This window comes from Suncus etruscus, chromosome 5 (assembly GCF_024139225.1).
Source record: "Suncus etruscus isolate mSunEtr1 chromosome 5, mSunEtr1.pri.cur, whole genome shotgun sequence".
Lineage (NCBI taxonomy): Eukaryota > Metazoa > Chordata > Mammalia > Eulipotyphla > Soricidae > Suncus > Suncus etruscus.
The window spans coordinates 26,172,629-26,194,889 of NC_064852.1; the positions used below are offsets into that span (position 1 = coordinate 26,172,629).

Genomic DNA, 22,261 nt, shown 5'->3' on the forward strand with positions numbered 1-22,261 from the left:
ATATTTGCTTTACTACAAGGTCTTTGTTTCTCACTTCTAGAATAATGAACTACAGAGCAGGTTGGACTACTTAATGGAAACACAGCCTAAGACTGAAGTGGAAACGAGAGAGATTGGCGTGGGCTGTGATCTTCTACCCAGGTATTCTGGAATTTCCTGTTTTTCAGAATCAAATTCCTTTTTGATTTATGAAAAGACTTTATTGGGTTGGTATTACATGAGGTACTTTCTTTCTATCAAAACTAATTTTGCAAAGGTAAGTTGTGGCTGCTGAGGGTTGGCTTGGTTACTGTGAGAACAGCATTCTATAGGGGCAGAGGGATCTGGGTAGGGGAGAACTGGAAAGTCATTTCAAAGAATGACATCAGTGACTGCCTGTGTCCTTATTTATTTCCTCATCTCTCCTTCCCTATTTTCTCTCTTCCTCTCTCCATTCCTTTTCTTCCTTTCCATCTTATTCTTTCTTTTTTCCCCTCCTTCCTTCAATCTCTCTCCTTCCCTCCCCCCTTCTTGCCTGTTGAATACCTTCCCTGCACAACTGTGCCAGACAGTTGTGATTTGGACAAAGATAAGATTATTATCCTATCTTAGCTCTGGGTGCAAACTAAAAGGAAGACAGCTAGATGTATCAGCAGACTTTGTTGGCTGGGACCACACCTGTCAGTGCATGGGAGCTACTTCTGGCTCTGTGCTCCTGGATCACTCTTAGGGAGAATAAGTAGTGCCCAGGAACCTAGACCTACTTTAGCCCACGTACTATTCTTTATGGCCTATAAGCAGACATAACAGTGAGAGGGACCCGGAAGGTATCATGATAGGAAGATAAGTTCAGATCTTGAACAAAAATCAGCTGTCGGGCCCTGAGTGGTGTCGCAAGCCATAGGTATCTGCCTTGCATGCGCTAGCCTAGGATGGACAGAGGTTCAATCCCCCGGCATCCCATATGGTCCCCCTAGCCAGGAGTAACCCCTGAGCATCATTGAGTGTGGCCCAAAAACCAAAAAAGGAAAAATCAGTTGTCCCTTAGTGCCATAATAGTGATATCAAGTCCTTCCCAGATTTATAACCAGTAGATCCTATTATTTTTGTAGAGGCTCTGCGAGTACATATAAAATTTTTTTAGACTGGCTTGTGGAATTGTTTCTAGGCTAAAGAGCTGACTCTAATCTGTTCCCAATGTGCCTTTACACAGTGTAGTACCTGCGACCATTACCTGTTATTCACCACATAGTGACTGACTGACTTGACACTTCCAGAGTCTCAGAATTCTGTTGGGTCCAAAGGAGAAACCCAGCAAGTTTATAATGAGAACCCCAATGATGTGTGTTGGGTGGCTCAGGTAACCCCTCATGGAGCACCATGAGTTCAGTGTAGGTGGCTGCATTCTTATGCGATCTCAGCTTTGGCATGTCCCATGCCCACCATCATAGTTCTGTCAAGCAAAAGAAAGCAGGATCCTGGCACCCGAATGGTTTCATGTGATAGGAAGAGATGAGCAGTCACTGGACTGGATGAGGAAGATGAGACTTTTATAGCTCTTCTTGAGCAACAACGTGTGTTTAGGCTAAAAGTCCTTTATGAGGCCTCAGTTTGCCTATCTGTAAAGTCAGTAGTTTATTTGCATAAGTGGCTTCTCCAATCTGACCACTTCCACCTGTAACAAGAACTTATGTTTATGCTTGCTTGACTCTTCCCACCCAATACTGACATTGTCTTTCCCCTCCTAGAAATGAACCATTTGCTCTTCTCCCAGGATTTACCAAAAGCTCCAATAAACTCACTCTTAATTTTTTTGTTGTTTATTTGTTTGCTTTGAGGCACAGTGGTGGTTTTCGGGGCTTACTCCTGGCTCTATGCTCAGGGATTCTTCCTTACAGATCTTGGAGGATCCTATGTGGTGTCAGGGATTGAATATGAGTCAGTTCTGTATAAGGCAAATGCTTTAACCCCTGTACTATCTCTCTAGTCATAAACTCATTCTTTAACCATTTTCTCATCGAACTGGATTTCTTTCTGGTAAAAGTAAATTGTTGCTATCATTTTGATGTGATTAATAGAACATATTTTTAGTGAATACAATACATATTTAGTGAATACAAGAGGGAAGAGAATATATATGCAGATCCTGAACCTCTTTGAAGTGGGGCACAAAGTGCATGATATGAAGATTGCCCCAAAGAATGACCATGTCCAGGGGCTCCTTTTTCACCAGTATTAATAATTTGGTCATTTCTCTGCCTCTTTTCTCTCCAAGAACCAAGTGACTTAGTCCATTCTAATTGCCCACATAATAAATCTTGTTTGGCTAAGACGGGTACAAAACTATGTCTGAGGCCAATAAATTGTTTTGAATTCCCACATTCTGGCTTACAACAAGCTTTTCAATCTGCATGCCAAAAGCTAGCCTGAAGCGAACTTTTATGGCTAAGTTATGAAACCACAAAGCGGTTTTCATAATGGAAGTGCTGACAGACCCTTAACTTATGGCCGCCGTGAGCTTGGAAGCCACTTCAGGCTCGAAAAGCAGCTTTTCCATAAATGTAACATTTGGTTTCCCCCAGGATCCATCTTAGCACTTTAACTAGCCAGGTCAATCAGCAGAGGAAATGAAAACTACGTCTCCCCATTTCCGAAATGGCAGAATCATATTTCATTTGTTTCCTCATGACTGTATATGAAGTGCCTACTATGTGAAAGGTTCAAGGAAGTTTGGGTGCTAAGAGTGGGGGCTCTTGACAGAGAATTTGTAAATTCTTCTATGCTCCGTGAAACCACCCTGTTCTTCTCACTTTGCTTCTGGAGAGACTTTGATTACATCTGGGGTTCAGGAGGTTATCAGGGCACTGGCGAGATCTGGTCTGTGCCCTCCATCCCCCAGAAATTGAGAAACTCAGCTTTTAGTGCATTTCATGTTGAATTCCAAGTAAGATTTTACTTAAAGAAATGATTCTTCTTGGTAAAAGGAAACAAACAGGAACCCCTTGATCTAGTTAATTTTTATGTTTTTGAGATATCAATTTTGAGGATCAGAGAGATATGATGATTCATAGAAAATCATACAGCAGTATTAGAACCAAGTCTTCTGAGTCCAGGGGTAGGTTAGGTTTTGTGGTTACATGTGTGGTTTTAAATACTCAATACGTGAGGTCCAGGAAGATAGTACAGCAGGAAAGGCACTTGCCTTGCATGCAGCCAATTCAACTTTGAATCCTGATCCTGCCAAAAGTGATCCCTGGGTGCAGAGCCAGGAACACCATTGGGTGCTGAGCACCTGAGCACCATCAGGTGTGCCCCTCATCCCCCCTAAAAAAGAATTTTAGTCCTTTCTCTAGGGCAGGGGTCTTCAAACTACGGCCCTCGGGCCACATGCGGCCCGCAGAGGAGTCTGATCCGGCCCGCCAGCAGTGAGCGCTGTTTGGTTGCCAAGATACCTGCCAGCATATACACTCAGTGTATATCCAAATATCAGGAACCATGCACTCAAAATGGTAACCATCTTTGGTAGCACTTATGCCTGTGAACAGACTTTTTCAAGAATGAAACATCTGCAATCTCCAACCAGATCAAGATTAACTGATGCCCACTTGCATCACTTGTTACGGCTGGCAGTGACAAATATGGAACCGGACATTGACCATCTCATTAGCCAAAAGCAGGCCCACAGTTCCCATTGAAATACTGGCGCGTGATCTGTTTATTTATAAATGGTTTTCATTTTATTTATATAAGATATGTACAGTGTGAGTAGGAATTAGTAGCTCATATAGTCTGGCCCTCCAGCTCTCTAAGGGACCGTAATCCGGCCCCCACTTTAAAAAGTTTGAAGACCCCTGCTCTAGGGCGTGAACAACAACACAAAGGGTACTTTCCTGGCACACTGTCAGCCTGGTTTGATCCTCAGCATCCTATATGATTCCCTGAGCACCATCAGGAGTAATTCCTGAATGAAAAACCAGGAGTAACCCCTGAGTATTGACAATGTTGCAAAAACTAAAACAAAAATTCGATACATGAGAACTGATAAATTGAATTGTGTTATTCAAATTTGTTTTAGAAAAATTAGCTTCTTTTATTTCAAGCTTCTAATACAAGATTCCATGGTGGTTCTGAGCATAGTTTTTCAACAACCTCTTCCAGAGGAGATTCTAGCTGAGCACAACTTTGGACAAATTATGTAGCTCTCTTAATTCTTAATTATTTCATCTTGAGAAGGAAAATAAAGATGACAATATTATTTCTCATAGGGCCACTCTGAGGATGAAAGGAAAATAATGCGTACAAAAAGTCATCAGGATAGTTAGACACAAGATGGTTTTGTATTACGTGTTAGTAATTAACATATAGACAAGTCATTACTAAATAAAATCAAGTAGTTGTGAATTTTCATGTGGTAAGATAATTTCATAATTTTTTTTCTTATTGGTTAATGATTTTATGCAGTGGAACTCTCAATTAAGTGAAGAGAAATTCAATATACCCTGAGCTCTTCAATTAAATAAGCAGAAGTTTAAAATCAATTTGCACTGGTTAGATTCTGGAAGGGAACTTGATTTATGAGACATTTAAATGATGGCAGGTTGTTCTAAACACTAGACTCAAAGCCTTAGAATCGAGTACTGTGGCACCTATGAGGCCACAATGCATTTCCTAGTACCTGGAAGAGTTGTATACTTTTGGGTAGGAGAGATAGAAGAGTGGGTAGGGCACTCGCCTTGTATACAGCCCATCCAGGTTAGATCTGCAACACAGCATAAGACTCCCCCATGCCCCCGACAGCAGTGATCCTTGAGCACAAAGCTAAGAGTAATCTTGACTCCTGGATCACTGGATACTCCATATAGACTTTGGTGACTGTGAAGAGAATGAGGCTTCAGCTGATGGCTGCATCTTTATTCTAGTTTAGTTACTTTACTGAAGGAAGATGGGAGATTCTTAATGGGCTGGAGCACAGGCTTTATAGGCAGGAGCCCTACATTCCATATCCATCACCACAAGGTTCCTTAGAGAACCGGAAAGCCAAAAAATTAAGAACAGCAAATATGCAGAGCCTAAAGCAAGTGGCACTCAGTCAGTCCTTGTGCAGGTGCCTCCTGCAGACACTGACATCTGCCTTGAGTGGAAGGGCTGCTTTTTGGGGCTCCCCAGGGCTTTCTCCTTCTTCCTCAGCCTGCCTCATTCTCTGATGGCTCCTCTTTCTCTTCCCACACCACCGGAGTGTTATATTCTCAGAGATCTGTCCTGACAGCAAGTTGTGGCCAAGATCTCAACTGCAACTTTCTGGGCTGAGCCTTAGGGAGCCTGTGTGTCAGGGCTGACATCCTTCTCCCTCTCTCTGCCCTTCTTCCTTCTTTCCTCCTTTTCCCTCTTCTTACCCCCTCACTTCCTCCATACCTCTCCTCCTCCTCCTTCCATCTCTCTTCTTTCTTCTCTTCCCACTCCTTCCTTCCCTTTCATCTTTTTCCCTGTTCTATCTCTCCCTCTCTCACTCCCACTCTTTTTCTCCCTTTTTCCTTATTTTCCTCCTCTCACTTTCACACTCACATATTTACATAGTTCACACACAGACACACATATATACTCACACATATACACACAAATATCTACAGTGACATACGCACAAATATACACCTCCCTCACACATCCACACACTCACACACATTAACATACATACAGTCATATACTCAGATATGCAATTTCCCCCTCAAAATCAGCTCCTGGTATTTAATTAAATTTATTTATTTATTTTGATTTGTGGGTCACAGCCAACAGTGCTCAGGACTTGCCCCTGGCTCTGTGCTCAGGAACTCTATGTGGTGCTGAAGATGGTCAAGCCCCTATAGGCTGAAAGCATTCAAGGCAGTATCTTACTCACTATCTTACCTTTCTCCTTGGCCCCAAATGAGGGTCTTTTAGAGAGTGGGAGTGCTAACTTTTTGAAAGTCAGGACTTATCTTCTTCTGTATCTGAACTTTTGAACAAAGTTCAAACTGTTGAGTCTCAGCTTCCTCACCTGAAACCTAGATTTGAAACTGATGCCAACAAAAATGCTACGAGGGTGAGGACATTTGGACAGCAGTGAGGACAGTGCCTTTCTCTTCCTCTCTCTGTGACTGGTGCCACAGTGCTAGCTTGAGGGTCTTACTTCCAGGTAGGGCTTTTCATAGGCACTCTTCTATTCTCACTTGCTTATTCTCTCCTGGTCCCCCAGCTTCAGCCCAGTAAGAAGACTATGGACTGTCACTCAGTGGCCCCTGCAGCCCCCATCCAGCTTCTCCCTTCATCTATCACATCCCCCCTCCCTCATCTCACATGTGTGTGCCAGGCCTCTCAGGGGAGATGAACAAAAACCATAGAAGGGCTCACTGCGATTTTGAGGCCTTTCAAGCACCTTAGTATTTTTTTTGTTATTTTTTTAAATAAAAACTTCAGTTTGATTGGTAAGATTTGCTATGCTAATTAAGGCCATGGAGAGCAATTTCTGGCCCTCTCACCTTTATGCAGAGAGAAAAGTGAAAAACAGCTAAAGCGACAACAAAAATGTCCCTTTCTCCTGCCCCTTCATGAAACTTGCTTTCCAGCAAACTCATAAATCAGGTCTTAATAGGTTCAATTTAATGAAAAATATTCCCAGCGGCCATAAATGCCTGACACATAGTAAGCAAGTTAACCTGCCTACATTCCATATTTCTGTGGTAGAGACCAGAACACAAAATAACTTTTTGGTTAGCGCTTTATTTGCTGATTCTGCGATTGTTTTCCTCCAGGGAATGCCCCCTTTATGGATTAGTAAAAGGTTAACAATATCCTTAATGTGGTAAAAAAAAAAAAAAAAAAAAAAAGGTTGAATTTCACGTCTGGGGTTGAAATTATTTGTGTTCTTAAAATCCTATTGTTTCCTAGAGTTTAAATAAATACCTCAATTTTTGGAAGATTGGGCTATGTAGACCTGGTTTTGTTATCCAGAAGGTCCACCTTTATGAATAATTTTGAGTTCATTGAGTTTTTAGGACATTTTCACCAGAGGCCATTTGCATTGTGCAATTTTCACAGTAGTTGGTACAGATTGTCATCTACTATAGCTCTGGTGCTCTGCTGAACTGCAGCCCTGACTGGTTTTCCTGTGTCTGTCCACGACAGACATTCTACCTTCCCTGATATCCCTCTCCTCTGGTCTGTCACCTGTCAGTGGACATATACTCTACTTTGTCTGACAGAGATTATGACTGAAATATGATTTTACCCTTCAGAAATTACAATAAGCAGAAGCTGTGGAGATAGGTAGATGATCAGATGCCCCAGAATTTGTCAGAAGCCCCTGGGATGTAATTTTCCAGGGGTCTACAGGGCAAGGATGGGCAAGGATAAAAAAACACATCATAATTTATTTTACTTTATTTAAAAACTGGTTTTACATAGTTGCTCATAATACATTGTTTCTGTCATTCTATATTCCAACACAAATCCCAACACCAGTGTAAAATTCCCTCTACCGCCGTCCCCAGATTTCCACCCACATCCACCTTGTCCCTTGGTAGGCATGAAAATTTTACTTTATATTGTTTGTTACAACTAAGTGGTAATGGAATTGAGACACAATGAATATTTTCAGGAGAGCGACACATGAAGTTTAAAGTCCCAGCCAGCTTCTAGTGGGCCCCATTAAGCAGCAATCTACTGGCTACTTCAGCTGCTATCCACTGTTGGGTTATGGGAGGTGTTTGTGATGGGAGAGATCAGCAAATTGTGAAGCTGAAAACACAGCAGCACTGTTCAGGAAAACTGGGAGCCCCTGACTAATGTGCTGTCATTTCTGCACATTTACCAGGGTAAATGCCACTTGGGAACATTGTCTTAGGTGAGTTTTGGTTTGGATCATGAAAGATTGGTAAGAATTTATGAGATAGCTTCGGTCAAGGATGCATTCAAGGCATCAAGGAGTGTGAGAATGGCAGAATGATTTAGAGCAGTGTGGTGCATACTGAGAATGGTGCTACCTGACAGAGTCATCAGGAGATAGAATATAAGCAGCTTTTAGTGCAGAGGTGTTTAGATTGTTTAGATTGTTTAGGTGTTTAGATTCATGAGCAATGGGGGAAGAATCTGAAGAGTTTTTAAAATGTAACATGCCCCAGTTGTCTTTCTAGGGATATATATCTTTGTCTGCTAAAGTGGATTTGAAGATTTTGCCAACACTAAAGACAGAGAGAACATTTAGGATACTACTATAATATGCAAAAAAAATGAGAAGACAGAGAAGTTATTGAGAGAATAGAAAAGATAGATGACAAAAGAGAACTTAGGGAAAAAAACTAAAAGCATACTTAGAGGAAGATTCCATAACATTTTTTTTCCATTTTGGACCTGGGAAATTACAAGAAAGGAGGATGACTTATTTCTCATCTATATAAATGGACCTTTCATTAATCAAGATAAGGAATGTAGCTGCTATAACAAAAATTCCCAGTCTCAGGGACTTACTATAATAGTGACTGTTCATCTTGCAGTCCAGGGCAGGATGGCATGCTGTCTACTCTACATATTCACTTGGAGAACATGGGATTTTTCTTTATAGCCAGTCTCTGTGGACTTGCACCATGGTTGGGTCTTGCACTATCTACTCTGCCTGAAAGAGAAAGAGATCATGCAGGATTGTGTAGATTTTTATAGAGTAGGTTTCATAGCTTTTTTTAACCTGGAAAGACAAGAAATCATTTGTTTTCTTTAGTCACACGGGCCACCTACCTGCAAGGGAGGTTAGGAAATGCAGTTGAGTTACGTGTTCAGAAAAAGAAATGGAAAATGTCTCCATGATACTCACCAAATCCTATTAATTCTACCTTTCTTATTTCTCTACTAGTTTTTTCCTTCATCTGCTCACAGCTGGCCCCTGGTACATTCAAGTTCTTGAATTGTTGTTCAAGTTCTGACAATAATTGAAAATCAAAGAGACTTAAATTAAAGGACTTTAATGCAAAGTTTTGGATGGTTTTAAGGGGTCATGGAGCTAACAACCCTCAGAGTTTTCTTTTTTTTGGTTTTTGGGCCACACCCAGTAATGCTCAGGGGTTACTCCTGGCTATGTGCTCAGAAGTTGCTCCTGGCTTGGGGGACCATATGGGACACTGGGGGATCGAACCACGGTCCGTCCAAGGCTAGCGCAGGCAAGGCAGGCACCTTACCTTTAGCGCCACCGCCTGGCCCCCTCAGAATTTTCTATCTCTATCTCTATCTCTACAACCTTTCAACCAGACTTTTGTTTGTTTGTTTTGTTTTGTTTTGGGGCCACAGCTGGTGGTGCTCAAGGCTTACTCCTGGCTCTATACTCAGTTACCATTCCTGAAAGTACTTTAGGGAAAATATAGGATGCCTAGGGTCAAACCAAGGTCAGCCACATGTAAGGCAAATACCCTATCTATTGCACTAACCCTCTGAACACACCCCTACTTTTAATATTTAAATAAGATAGTTAACTGTACATTAGCAATCTACCAGTTTAGTGTGGAAGCAATTGTTTCCTAGAGCTATCTACTTCATCCTCCTAACCTGCCTTTTCTCATTTCTCAGCCAAGAAGAGAGAACTCGAGAAATTGTGGTGCCTTCCCGGAACTATACTCCATACACAAGAGTCCTAGAGTTAGCTGCAAAGAAAAATCTGACTTAAGCACTCCGACACTGCTCTTTTGATAGACTCTGGATCCCTGCAGCTTAAGCCTGGAGAGAGTGACTGTTACTTTGTCATAGACACAGTTTAAGCCAGAATGGACATGCAGGGGTTGGAATCCATTTCTAAAATGAGGAGGGGAGAAGGAAGACAGGTTTTAAGGTCTGATTTCAAACACCCATCAGCTGACCTTGCTGTACTGGGCCATGATTCATTTTCCGTGATTCCCTCACGATTAATTTTCTGTCTTCTAGACTTTGGTTGGGAAGAGAAAGGACATTACTTTGAAGTGTCATATTATTCACACCAGGATCATTTGTCACAGCGTGAAGGTCTTATTCACCTGTGAAAGTATTAGTGGCAGCCTACCCATGGCAGCACAGGTGCCTTCGAGACTTGAAACTGGAGAGAAAGAGCTGTGATCTCTTCTTACTCTTGAGCTGGTTTGGGACCCAAAACTGCCTCAATCTGACATGCTAAACCTTTGGTTTAGTTTGTGCCTTATACTTTTATTGGGCCCACTGAAGTCATTGTATTTATTCAACCTATGTTTTTTTTTTCTCTCACTTTAACTGAAGGAATTTTATATGCTGTGGAAATTTAATCACGTAATGTTTTTGGTAACACAATCAATATTTTTGTTAAATGAATGAGTAATTTGTTCATGCATCCTCGACTTTGGTATTATAATCAGTGTCACATGTGTTTAATAAATGCCATATATTTTGTTCTACTTTTTTTGTGGTTGCATCAATGACCATGACAATCATGTAGAAGCGAGCAAGTGAGTGAGAGAGAGAGAGAAAGAGAGAGAAAGCAGAACTGGGCTTTGGGAAGAATATACAAGATCAAATATGGGAATTTCCTTAGTTAAGTCCAAAAAAGCATTTATAATCCATAACTAAGGGGGGAGTGAGAGGAGAGCTAGAAAAAGATTCCTTCTAAGTGGTGTAGGCAAAAATTGGTGGGGAAACCCTATAAATCCCCCATGTACCTGGGAGAATGTATTGGAGCAAAGAAAGTCTCTTCAGCAACTGGTTTTGGTAAATCTAAATAGCCACATATTAAAAACAATGAAGCTGCAGGACCAGAAGATAAGCACATGACTTGCATTTATTCCTGGTTCTGGCACCACAGCTGGTTCCCCTCTGCCTTGCCAGGATCCCTGAGCATAGAACCAGGAATAAACTTTGAGTAAAGCCAAATAATTCTCTAAGAACCAAAAAATAATGGACATGAGTCCCTTTATACATAAAAAGCCACTATTCACAAAAAACTAACGTGGATAAAAATAAAATCTTGAGGGGCCAGAGAGATAGCATGGAGGGAGGGTGTTTGCCTTGCATGCAGAAGGATGGTGGTTCAAATGCTGGCATTCCATATGGTCCCCTAGCTTGCTGGGGCGATTTCTGAGTGTAGAGACAGGAGTAACCCCTGAGCACTGCCAGATGTGACCCCAAAACCCTCTAAAGATGCCCATGATATTTTTCAAAGAAGTGAATCAAACACTTCTTTTTTTTTTTCTTTTTTGTTTTTTTTTTTTCTTTTTTGTTTTTTTTTGTTTTTGGGTCACACCTGGCAGTGCTCAGGGGTTATTCCTGGCTCCAGGCTCAGAAATTGCTCCTGGCAGGCACAGGGGACCATATGGGGCGCCGGGATTCGAACCGATGACCTCCTGCATGAAAGGCAAACGCCTTACCTCCATGCTATCTCTCCGGCCCCCGAATCAAACACTTCTGAAATTTATTTGGCACAATAAACACTGAGGAATAGCTAAAGCAATTTTTGGGGAAAAGAATATGGGAAGCATTACTTTCCCCAATTTTAAACTGTACTACAATGTAATAGTTATCAAAACAGCATGGTATTGGAATAAAGACAGATCCTCAGATTACTGGAATAGACTTGAGTATTCAGAGAATGTTCCCCAGACATGCAATTAACTAATCTTTGATAAAGGGGCAAGAAATCCAAAATGGAGGAAGGAAGCCTCTTCAACATGTGGTGTTGGCACAACTGGTTAGCCACTTGCAAAAAAGTGAACTCAGATTCCCATCTGACACCATGCACAAAGATCAAATCCATATGGATTAAAGACCTTCATATCAGGCCTGAAACTATAAGGTATATAGAACAACATGTAGGTAAAACACTATATGACATTGAGACTAAAGGCATCTTCAAGGAGGAACAGTACTCTCCAAATAAGTGGAAGCAGAGATAAACAAATGGGACTATATTAAGATGAGAAGCTTCTGCACCTCAAAGGAAATAGTGCCTAAGATACAAAAGCCACCCACAAAATGGAGAAACTATTCACACAATACCCATCAGAGAAGGGACTAATATAAAAATATGCAAGGTGCTGACAGAACTTAATAAGAAAAAAACATATAACCCCATCAAAAAATGGGGAGAAGAAATGAACAGACATTTCCTCAAAGAAATACAAATGGCCAAAAAACACATGAAAAAATTCTCCACATCACTAATCATCAAGGAGATGCAAATCAAAACTATAAGGAGGTACCATCTTACACCACAGAGACTGGCACACATCACAAAGAACAAGAACAATCAGTTATGGTGGGGATGTGGAGAGAAAAGAACTCTTATTCACTACTGGTGGGGATGTTGTCTAGTTCAGACTTTGTGGAAAACAATTGGGAGATTCCTCAAAAAAACTGGAAATTGAGCTTCCATTTAATCCAGCTATTTCACTCCTAGGGACATACCCTAGAAACACAAAAATACAATACAAAAATCCTTTCCTTACTCCTATATTCATTGCAGCACTATTTACAATAGCCAGACTCTGGAAACAACCAAGATGCCCTTCAACAGATGAGTGGCTGAAGAAACTGTAGTACTTATACACAATGGAATACTATGCAGCCATCAGGAGAGATGAAGTCATGAAATTTTCCTATACATGGATGTACATGGAATCTATTATGCTGAGTGAAGTAAGTCAGAGGGAGAGAGAAAGACACAGAATGGTTTCACTCATCTATGGGCTTTAAGAAAAATGAAAGACATTTTTAACAGTATCTCAGAGACAAGAGAGATGAGGGCTGGTAGGTGCAGTTCATGACATGAAGCTCATCACATAGAGTGATGAGTGCAGTTGGAGAGATGACTACACTGAAAACTATCATAACAATGTGAATGAATGAGGGAAGTAGAAAGCCTGTCTCGAGTACAGGTGTAGGGGGGTGGGGAGGAGGGAGATCTGGGAAATTGGTGGTGGGAATGTTACACTGGTGAAGGGGGGTGTTCTTTACATGACTGTAATCATACAACTATAATCATGTTTGTAATCACGGTGTTTAAATAAAGATAATTATAAAAAAAAAAGCATGGGGCCCGGAGAGATAGCACAGCGGCGTTTGCCTTTCAAGCAGCCAATCCAGGACCAAAGGTGGTTGGTTTGAATCCCGGTGTCCCATATGGTCCTCCATGCCTGCCAGGAGCTATTTCTGAGCAGACAGCCAGGAGTAACCCCTGAGCACTGCCGGGTGTGGCCCAAATACCAAAAAAAAAAAAAAAAAAAAAGCATGACATCAAACTATAAAAAAGGTTTTGCATAAATAAAGAAACTCAGACTAAAAAATTTAGTCACCTAAAAAATGGGAAAATTATAAAAATAATACAGCAGATAAAGGACTAATTATTCAAGGTAAACAAAGTAAAGTTCACATAAAAAATCTCTTCCAAAAATGATGAGAGGACATGAACAGCCACTTCTCCAAAGAAGATATGGAGATGAACATGGATATCTGAAAAAATGATCATTATTACTTATAATGGAAAGAATATCAAAACAGCAAGCAATCTTATACCAGCGAGCATATATGAAAAAGACTGGAAACAATTAGTGTTATCAGGAACAGAGTGAATATAAAACCAGCATTCACCGTTGGTAAGATTATATTGTCTGGTTCACAATAAAGAGAGTCTTCAAAAAAGTCAAAATAGATCTCCCATAGGACCCAATGATTCCACTTCTTGAAATCTCTTCTTCTAATACAAAAACATTAATTCTAAACTATCTATGCACACCTATGTCTTTTACAATACTTAATACAATAGATGTGATATAGAAATAGTGCAAATCTATGACTAATCATAGATAAATGAGTAAACAAGTGGTAGTATAGCTACACAGTGGAATACAAGATGAAATCACGCAGTTCATTGCGAAGTGAATGATACTGAATCCAGGGGCATATATTATCCAACCCTACTTCTACACAGAATGATAGGTCTTCATCTCCATTTTCTGTATCTCATGATGTAAGCTCTGTAACTCATCTGAAACTTCCAGATGCAGGAAGAAACCTAATGAAAAGTTTTAGATAGAGTGGTGGTTGAGGAAAGTAAAGAGACTCAGTTTCCTGAGATTGGTAGTTTATACACATCTAGTCTTGGTACCTGTGATAAATGGAAAATATTATTACTGCCATTTGGTGACTAGGAAGTTAAAACTCAGAGGAGATGAAAATTGCCTGACTGAAGCACCAAGAGGAGAGTAAATGAACCTGACAGGAGTCTATAGTTAATCCCAGGACAATATACTTCAAGGGTGGAGAAACCCTTTATCTCTTAGGCCAAGGGAATTCCTTTTCGAATGACCCCAATATTTACTGGGCCTGTGCAGGAGGGAAGAAAAAAAAAAGGCAAAAAAGCAAAAAACAATTTTTTTAGTTATTTATCTAGTTTTTGTCGATTTCTTTATTTTGGTGTGGTTATTGAAGTTGTTGTCTCCATTTATATATTTTTTCTTTTCTTCCTTTATGTGCTCTGCCATGTTTGTTGGAGTGCTCACTGGATATTTTACTTGACACTTCTTTTTGTACTGTTGTGGTGTTTCACCTTCCTTTTCCCCTTCGTCTCTCAAACCTAGGATGAAGAGCCTCCAGAAGGACTCCGCCCATTTTCGGCATATTTGATTCCCCCCCCCCCCAGTTTAATACCTTTCTCTTCTTCAAACAAAACCACATAACTTGAACTATCTTGTCCCACCTCCCAATTAGAGCGGGAAACAAGGGAGATACCAAGACCAAACAGGTGTAGGACCTCTAAGTAGTAAACTAGGCACTGAGGGGACCACTTATTCTAGCAGCCCCAGGGGTGAGGGTGGAGAATATGGGAGGTAGGATGGGAACGGGGGTAGAGGGAGGACAATTCGGTGATGGGAACTCCCCTGTTTTTATGTTAATATGTACCTAAAATATTATCGTCAATGACATGTAAGCCACTATGATTAAAATAAATATTATATTAAAAAAAGAATTATAAAAAAAAAGAAAAAAGAAAATTGCCTGACTGATTCTAGAAATGTGTGTGTAAGAGGCAGAGAAGGTGGAGAGTCTGCCCAGGTTTTTCCTTATATCCTAGTAACCCCATAGCCAGGTGTCATCTCCTCTAAGGGACTCAATGCCTGTGAGCAACTTTTTCCAGGTACTAAGTACTATTGCAACTCCCACAGGAAATAGCATGGAAAGGCAGACTGTTCAGCCTGGAGCCCTCCTAATGACTAGTAACTCGTTCTATCGCTATTGATTACTGCAAAGGAGGTATTTGTTGCACAATGGATTAAAAAGCCAAGGATTTCCTTTTCTTGGACTCATTGTATAGATTTAAATTAGAGCTGAAGAAAAGTATGGAAGAAAAAAATGTAGTGGAATAAATCAAATGATCAAGTTAATTGTAGTCTCCTTCTTTCATATGTGCATGTGCCAATAACCCATTTGACTTTGTCAGATAGTGAAAATTCCCAAAGGAAAGCTGGCGATGTTTTTTTGGAAAGAGACCAAAAGCAAAGAGAACAGAAGAAGTTAATGTTAGGTTGGTAATACATGGTAGGACAGATAGATCAAACGAGATTTTGTACATGGATATTCAATTGCTCTAACAGCATTTATTAAAAAGAATACTCATTTCCTCTCTCAATTGTTCTCATAATTGTTCTCAGATATTCATTGCTCTGTTTCTCTGGAATGACCCTTTCACCTATGTTAATACCTGACTTGCTACCAGTTGATTACTGTAACTTTCCTAAAAGGTTTCAAGTCATGTAACACTAGCTAACTTTGTTCTTCCTTTCCCAAATTCTTTTTCTTTTTTTTTTCTTTTTTTTTTTGGGGGGGGGGGCACACCCATTTGATGCTCAGGGGTTACTCCTGGCTATGTGCTCAGAAATCGCCCCTGGCTTGGGGGGAACCATATGGGACACCGGGGGATCGAACCGTGGTCCGTTCCTTGGCTAGCACTTGCAAGGCAGACACCTTACCTCTAGCGCCACCTCACTGGCTCCTTCTTTTTTTTTTTTTTTACAACTTTATTGATTGGGCCCGGAGAGATAGCAGAGCGGCGTTTGCCTTGCAAGCAGCCGATCCAGGATCAAAGGTGGTTGGTTCAAATCCCGGTGTCCCATATGGTCCCCGTGCCTGCCAGGAGCTATTTCTGAGCAGACAGCAAGGAGCTATTTCTGAGCAGACAGCCAGGAGTAACCCCTGAGCACCGCCGGGTGTGACCCCCCCCCAAAAAAAAAACTTTATTGATTGATTGGCTTCTGGGCCACACCGAGTGACGCTCAGGGGTTACTCCTGGCTTTGCACCCAGAAATCGCCCCTGGCAGGCTGGGGGACCATATTGGATGCTGAGAGTTGAACTGGGTCCCTCCCAGGTTGACCGCATGCAAGGCAAACGCCCTACCCTGTGCTCTCTCTCCAGCCCCATCCCGATTGTTTTTTTCTATTCCAGGTATTCAGCATTGCTATATGAACTGTATAGTCTATCAATTTGAACCAGAGATTTCTTGGAGTTTGATTGGAATTGTACAGAAGAGAGAACTAAATCATCACTTCCAGAATAGAAGTTTTGCTTTTGTTTTATTTCATTTTGTTCTTATTTTTTATTTTTGAGTTACTCAGTATCATTCAAGGCTTCTGCACTCAAGGATCTTTCTTGGGAAGGTTCAGGAGAACATCTGTAGTGCTGGATTGAACTAAGGTTGGATGGATGTAAGTATCCTACCTGCTGTACTATCTTCCTGACACCTGTTTTGACTTTTTTTTGTCTGTTTGGGACCACACCCATGATGCCCAGGGACCTGTTTCTAATGCAGTACTTGGAAATCACATATGGTAATGCACATGGATCCATAGTCCTCTTCACACAAAGTATAATGTGTATGCTTTTGATATGCAAAGTAAGTGCATCTTTATCACTCCCGAAGTACCAAAGATCCTACACCACTGCCCTCATGTCACTTCTATTCTACTTCTTCCTTTCCTCCAAGCCCTTTCTGCCATGTTTTAGTAATCTCAATTAAGTAATCAAAGTCAAAGGGCTTGTGTTCAGTAGCTACTGTCTCTTCCTTGTTTTGTTTCTTCATAGGCTGCGTATGAGTGAGGTCAGTTTCTATTCTGATATTTATCCTCTGTTAATGCATACTATAACCCCCTCCCACTCTATACAGGTTTCAGTATAAAGAAAACTTTATTCTTTTGTTACAGCTATATTGTATTTCTAATAGATGCATTAGAAAGGATCCCCTTTCCCTTGTTGCGGGAGGAGTAGGTTACATTCTTGAGTTGCTTTTGAGTTACATTTGCTTGAGTTATCAGAGGCAACACACTGTTGTGGCACCGGGGACCCCAAACAAGCAAGACTTCTGGGATCACTCTTAGGCATTTAAGGAGATTTGGGGGTTTGAACTCATACATAGCCTCACAGGTCTTAGGGCTGCAAGGCAGACACTTTTCCCACTGAGTTTATTCCCAGGTCCCATAATGTATTCTGATAAAGGTGAGTACAATTTTTGTGGAATTCCGAACAAAATATTATAAAAAACATTAATTTGTGCCTAAGGGCCATAAAATCTATGTAATTTGAATGCAATAAAATATAAATAAGTGGCCAACAGTTCATGGGGGCTTTCTCTTAATTTTTCAACACATACTTTAGAGCTTTAACATATAGCATTTATAGCATTCACCTTCCTGAATTAGGAGTGGGAGGGAGGTTGAGAAATAATTAGTAGGCAATTTTTTGGCCCTGGGACTTTTCTTGTAAATGTTTTCTTTGGCAACCATGCTCTTGAGAACAGGAAGTTACTCTCTTGTTACAGATTTAAGACTTTCCTGAGCCAAATAACAGAAAGCTGGATTAATTCTGAAATGAAGGGTGAAAAAAAGACCACTATAGGTTCTTGGTGCAGATTAATGACATATTACAAATATTTTAATTCTTCTCTTTTCCTCTTACCTTGCCACCTCCTGGACCTTCAGCCTAAAAAAATAACCCCACAGAAATATAACTGGACATTTTGTAGTCCATCTCTAAATCAGTTGTGCTACCCTCAGATTTATTTGGGAGACTGGAGAGAAGTAAATTGGGGCTTATCAAGTTAATTGTTTTCTTATACAAAGTTCCCAACATAAAATTAAAACTAGAAAATGTAATTATAAAGAGGTTGATGCTTTAGCATTTGTAAACATTCCTGATTTTTTTCATAGAATTTAATCATTTTTGGCCCTTCTATGCAGTCCTCTGGGCTTGGGCTTGACTCTGTATTCAGGAATCTCTTCTGGTGGTGCTTGGGGGACTCTATAGGATACCAGAGATTGAACCAGGTTGGTGCAACACAAGTACTATCTCTCTGGTACCTCTCTCTTTTTTAAAATAATTTTTATTGTAATCAAAGTGAATTACAAGTCTTTTACAGTAATATTTAAGATACATAGTGACAAAGAATTAGGGCCATTCCCACCACCAGTGTTGTCCTCCCTCCATCCTTGTTCCCAGCATGCATCCCATATCTCCCCCTCTTTTTTGACGTCTTTAATGCTTTTACCAGAGAGATCCTCTCAGTGGCTTAGGGACCTCTCCCGTTGTTATTAGGCCCATTGGGTCAGAACAATTTTGGCGCCCTGCTGATCTCTGGCACAGCTCAGTTTATCATTTTGAAAAACTCTGTGCTACTCTACAAATCCATCGTAGATATATATGTGAGCCAAACCTCAAAATTTTTAACTTTTCATTTACAATATCAAGTGTTTTTATTTCTGTGCCTTAAAAGAAAAATAGCACCTTTAACTACTACTCTTCAGTCTGCTTGAAGCAATGTTCCTCCCACATCATTCATTACAGTTTGCTAGTCTTCTGCTATTTTGACAACTTAGGGTTTTGTTTTATTTTAAGCTGATAAACAATCTTAAATTACTCAGAGCTGTCATCCCTGAGATATAAAAATTAAATTAAGTCTGAGAATTCTAGGTGATGGATAACATTATCCAGTCCCCTAAGATATGGGCAACTATGAGAGTACAAAGGTTGATAAAACCTGAAACTTCATCAATGTTGGGTGAGTATTTAAGGGAAGCTTCCTGCTTCCTGGTTTACTGCATACCAAATATTTCTTCTCAACATTTATGAGCTTAAATAGATGCAGATGTGGCCAAAGAATGTATTGTAGCATTAATCATCTGAAAATCATATAATTTAAGCGTTGAAAACCATCTTGGAGTTTGTCAGGTTCAATATCTTCATTTAAACAAGAGGAAACTGAGGCCTAGGGAAGCTAATCGGCTGGCTACAGAGTTAATAGTCTGAAAATGCTCTTTCTCCTAGAAATTTTGCTGGACTTTGGCCGGTTTCACTACCTCCCTCTTAATTCTCATATTTGAGTTACTCAATTGTTCTGGCATCCCCACATATACTTGATTATTCTTTCCTCTATATTTTTGAGAAGAAGAAATCAAAAAGGCTTTGGGCATTTTTATTTAATTAATAATTTTCTTAAACATATGTGACATGGGCCTACCTTGGTCCTTCCCTCCTAACTTCCCTAACTGGAAACAGTTTTTTTTCTTGTCAGACCTTTGCTCTGGGTCACATCTAGTGAGAGAAAAGGCATCTACAATGTTAGGGTCTCTGAAGTGCATCAGACTGCAAGGCATGGGGAATGTATTGTGCTGACATTCGTGGGGGGAGATATGGTTTTTCCTTTTCTCCGCTGATGACACTCTCAACTCCCTGCCTAATAAGTCTAGAAAGAAAAGAAAATGGTAAGATGTTGTCTTTTGGTGACAAGAGCACCTCCCTTAGTATGCTTTCCTATATTCCAATAACTCTATGTGCAGACCATCTTTGTTCAGATTTCTCAAGCCCAAAGAAGTGCAAGCATATTTATCTGAGCTCATTTTGTCGATGAAAATAATTGGTTCAGTCAGACTTCTGACATCCTACATATTTTATGAAAAATATGCAGAATGTTTTTTTGAAAAATTATAAGCTGAATCTATGTAAGCATAAGATGCCCTGACCTTTGGCCCCGAGGAGAGCAAAAACTCATCTTTCACTTTCTCCTGCCCTACATAATTTCCAAATCCTGGAGAAGTGCTTCTCTGAAGTTTGTATGTTGCTTAAATTCTCTACAATCATACTCTGACACTTCTCAAATAGCTCAAAAATTATTTCCACTTTCAAAAGGAAAGGATTTCTTTGGTCATATTTTATTCCCCAAGAGCAGATCATCATGTAAGCGTGTCTCTGATAAGAAAACCATTTTGTAACAAAATCATATTCAATTGTAAGTGACTGAAATGTCACAATTTTTCTAGGATACTTGTAATCCCAAAGGAAGAATCCTTTAAATCATGATGTATTGGTGGAAATTGGTGGAAATCTTATTGGTGGAATCCATCAGTGTGCCAAAGGAAATTAAGACAAGTGAAGGGGAAGCGAAAATAGTGAAAATCTTTTGGTTTTTTGTCATTTAATTACTTTATTCCCACCAATAGTTAAAATACTGTTCAAGATTCTGTTTCCTAAATTTAGAGGAAAGGCCTCAGCTATATTGTCTACATAGTTTGTATCTGAGATAAGCGCACATGTATTTGAGGAGGTGGATGGGAGATTGCCACAATCTGTGATAATTGGGATCCCATTTGGTGCCAGGAATCCAATCCTAGGTTTCTCCATGTATGAAGCACATGCACCATCCTTCTATGCCATCTTTGAGGCCCTGCACATGATCTTTCCAAAACTTTTTATTTCTGCTTTGTGAGTTTATTAATATGAAGTCACAGAAAGATGTTATTATTCTTACTATCACCTCAATCACTATTATTACAGTTATGCAATCATATACCTAATCAGTAATCTTATAACTCATTAGAAACAAAGCTACATAGGCTGTACTCTCTCTTAAATATGTATATCATTTGTCTCTTTGCAAACAGCTTTTTTTCACTCTGGAGAAAACTGTGTTCTCTCTTGAACAGGTATTCCCTTGCTTTCCTCCTCACATCTTTCTTTCATTTTTTTTAGTTGTCTGACCTTTATTATTTTATCTTTGGTTGACATTTTTTAATGATAAAATCAGAATGGTTCTGCTTTTCAAAATATGAAGATCAGTAAAGAGCTGCAAAGCAAGGAGTACAGAACTAGTTTGATGTCAAAAGTACCTGTCTTGCAGAACTGAGGCTGAACAGCTAGTCTCTGGCACTCCCCCACACATGCCAGATTATGGCAACACTTCCTCTAGGGACTCCCAAGGTGGGGGAGTAAGGGTGTACAACACGTGTGAAATCTCAGGTACATGGCTGTTTAAGTATGTGCAAACACTGCCACTGAAGTGTGAGCAACCCAAATACTTCAAAAGAGCAGCAGCAACATTAACAATATCATCAGCATCAACAACTACTACAATAATATAGACATCATCATTACCAAACATTATCACCACCATCTACTACATTAACAAAAACATCTTGAGCAATATCATAATCAAAAACAACATAATCATTATAACAAAGAAAGGGAAACAAATATATGATCCCCCTCAGGATTTGCACTCTTGTTTTGTTTTGGGTTTCTTAAACCAACCATTTCCCTCCTCCTGTTTCTATATCAACAGACCCTCATCATCTCTTCCTTGGTAATTTGAGCACTTTTGTCTTATCTCTTAGGAGCTTCATGCTGTTGAAACTCAGGGAGGGGAGTGACCTTTGGGTGTTCCCTTGGGAATCATCTACCGGTAGACATAATCCATCTCTTACATTCAAGAAGGTAGATCAAGAAGGTACAACAAGGACTTTCATGGAAGCACCTCAAGACAGGAGGGTGTGGGAATCAACTTCCCTACCTGAATTTATTCCACTGAATGATCAGAATTGCCCACACCTGGAGTGGGCGGGTAGAGGAGTCTGCATGGGGAAAGTGAGGGTATAAGAAGGAGAGTTGGAGAAGTGGAGAGAGGCATCATCTAGAGAGCCATCATCATCAGAGATACAGCATCAGATTCAGCATCAGCAATTTAGTATCATCAAAGAAGCAGCAGTAACATCACCAAAGGGAGTTAGTCAGCTTGGAAGCCAGTTAGAAAGCCTGGTAAAAGCAGCTGAAAGGGAGACAGAGGCCGAGAGAGCCCAGTAGTAGTTGAGAAGTAGCTGCTTGGAAAAGGCTTAGTATAAGAGGCCATGTGAGGAGATGTGCATGGCGGTAGGGACTGTGAAATAAAGCTGGCTGACTCCTGGAACTTCATCTGACTGCTCTGTGAATCTCTCTGCCCTCACCCTGCAACCTTCA

General features: G+C 40.3%; 2 protein-coding genes across 3 annotated transcripts in view; both read left to right on the plus strand.

Moving 5' to 3' along the window:
* MYZAP (myocardial zonula adherens protein) overlaps nucleotides 1–9,697 on the plus strand; it is a 106,378-nt gene extending 96,681 nt beyond the window's left edge. For both annotated transcript variants that reach the window (XM_049773679.1, XM_049773680.1), the window contains 2 exons: nucleotides 41–141; nucleotides 9,565–9,697. In XM_049773679.1, coding sequence (XP_049629636.1) covers nucleotides 41–141; nucleotides 9,565–9,661 — 198 coding nt within the window. In that variant the 3' untranslated portion in view covers nucleotides 9,662–9,697. The remainder of the gene's footprint in view (nucleotides 1–40; nucleotides 142–9,564) is intronic.
* Nucleotides 1–22,261, plus strand: part of AQP9 (aquaporin 9) — an 837,480-nt gene that overhangs the window by 208,191 nt on the left and 607,028 nt on the right. The gene's annotated exons all lie outside the window — the stretch shown is intronic.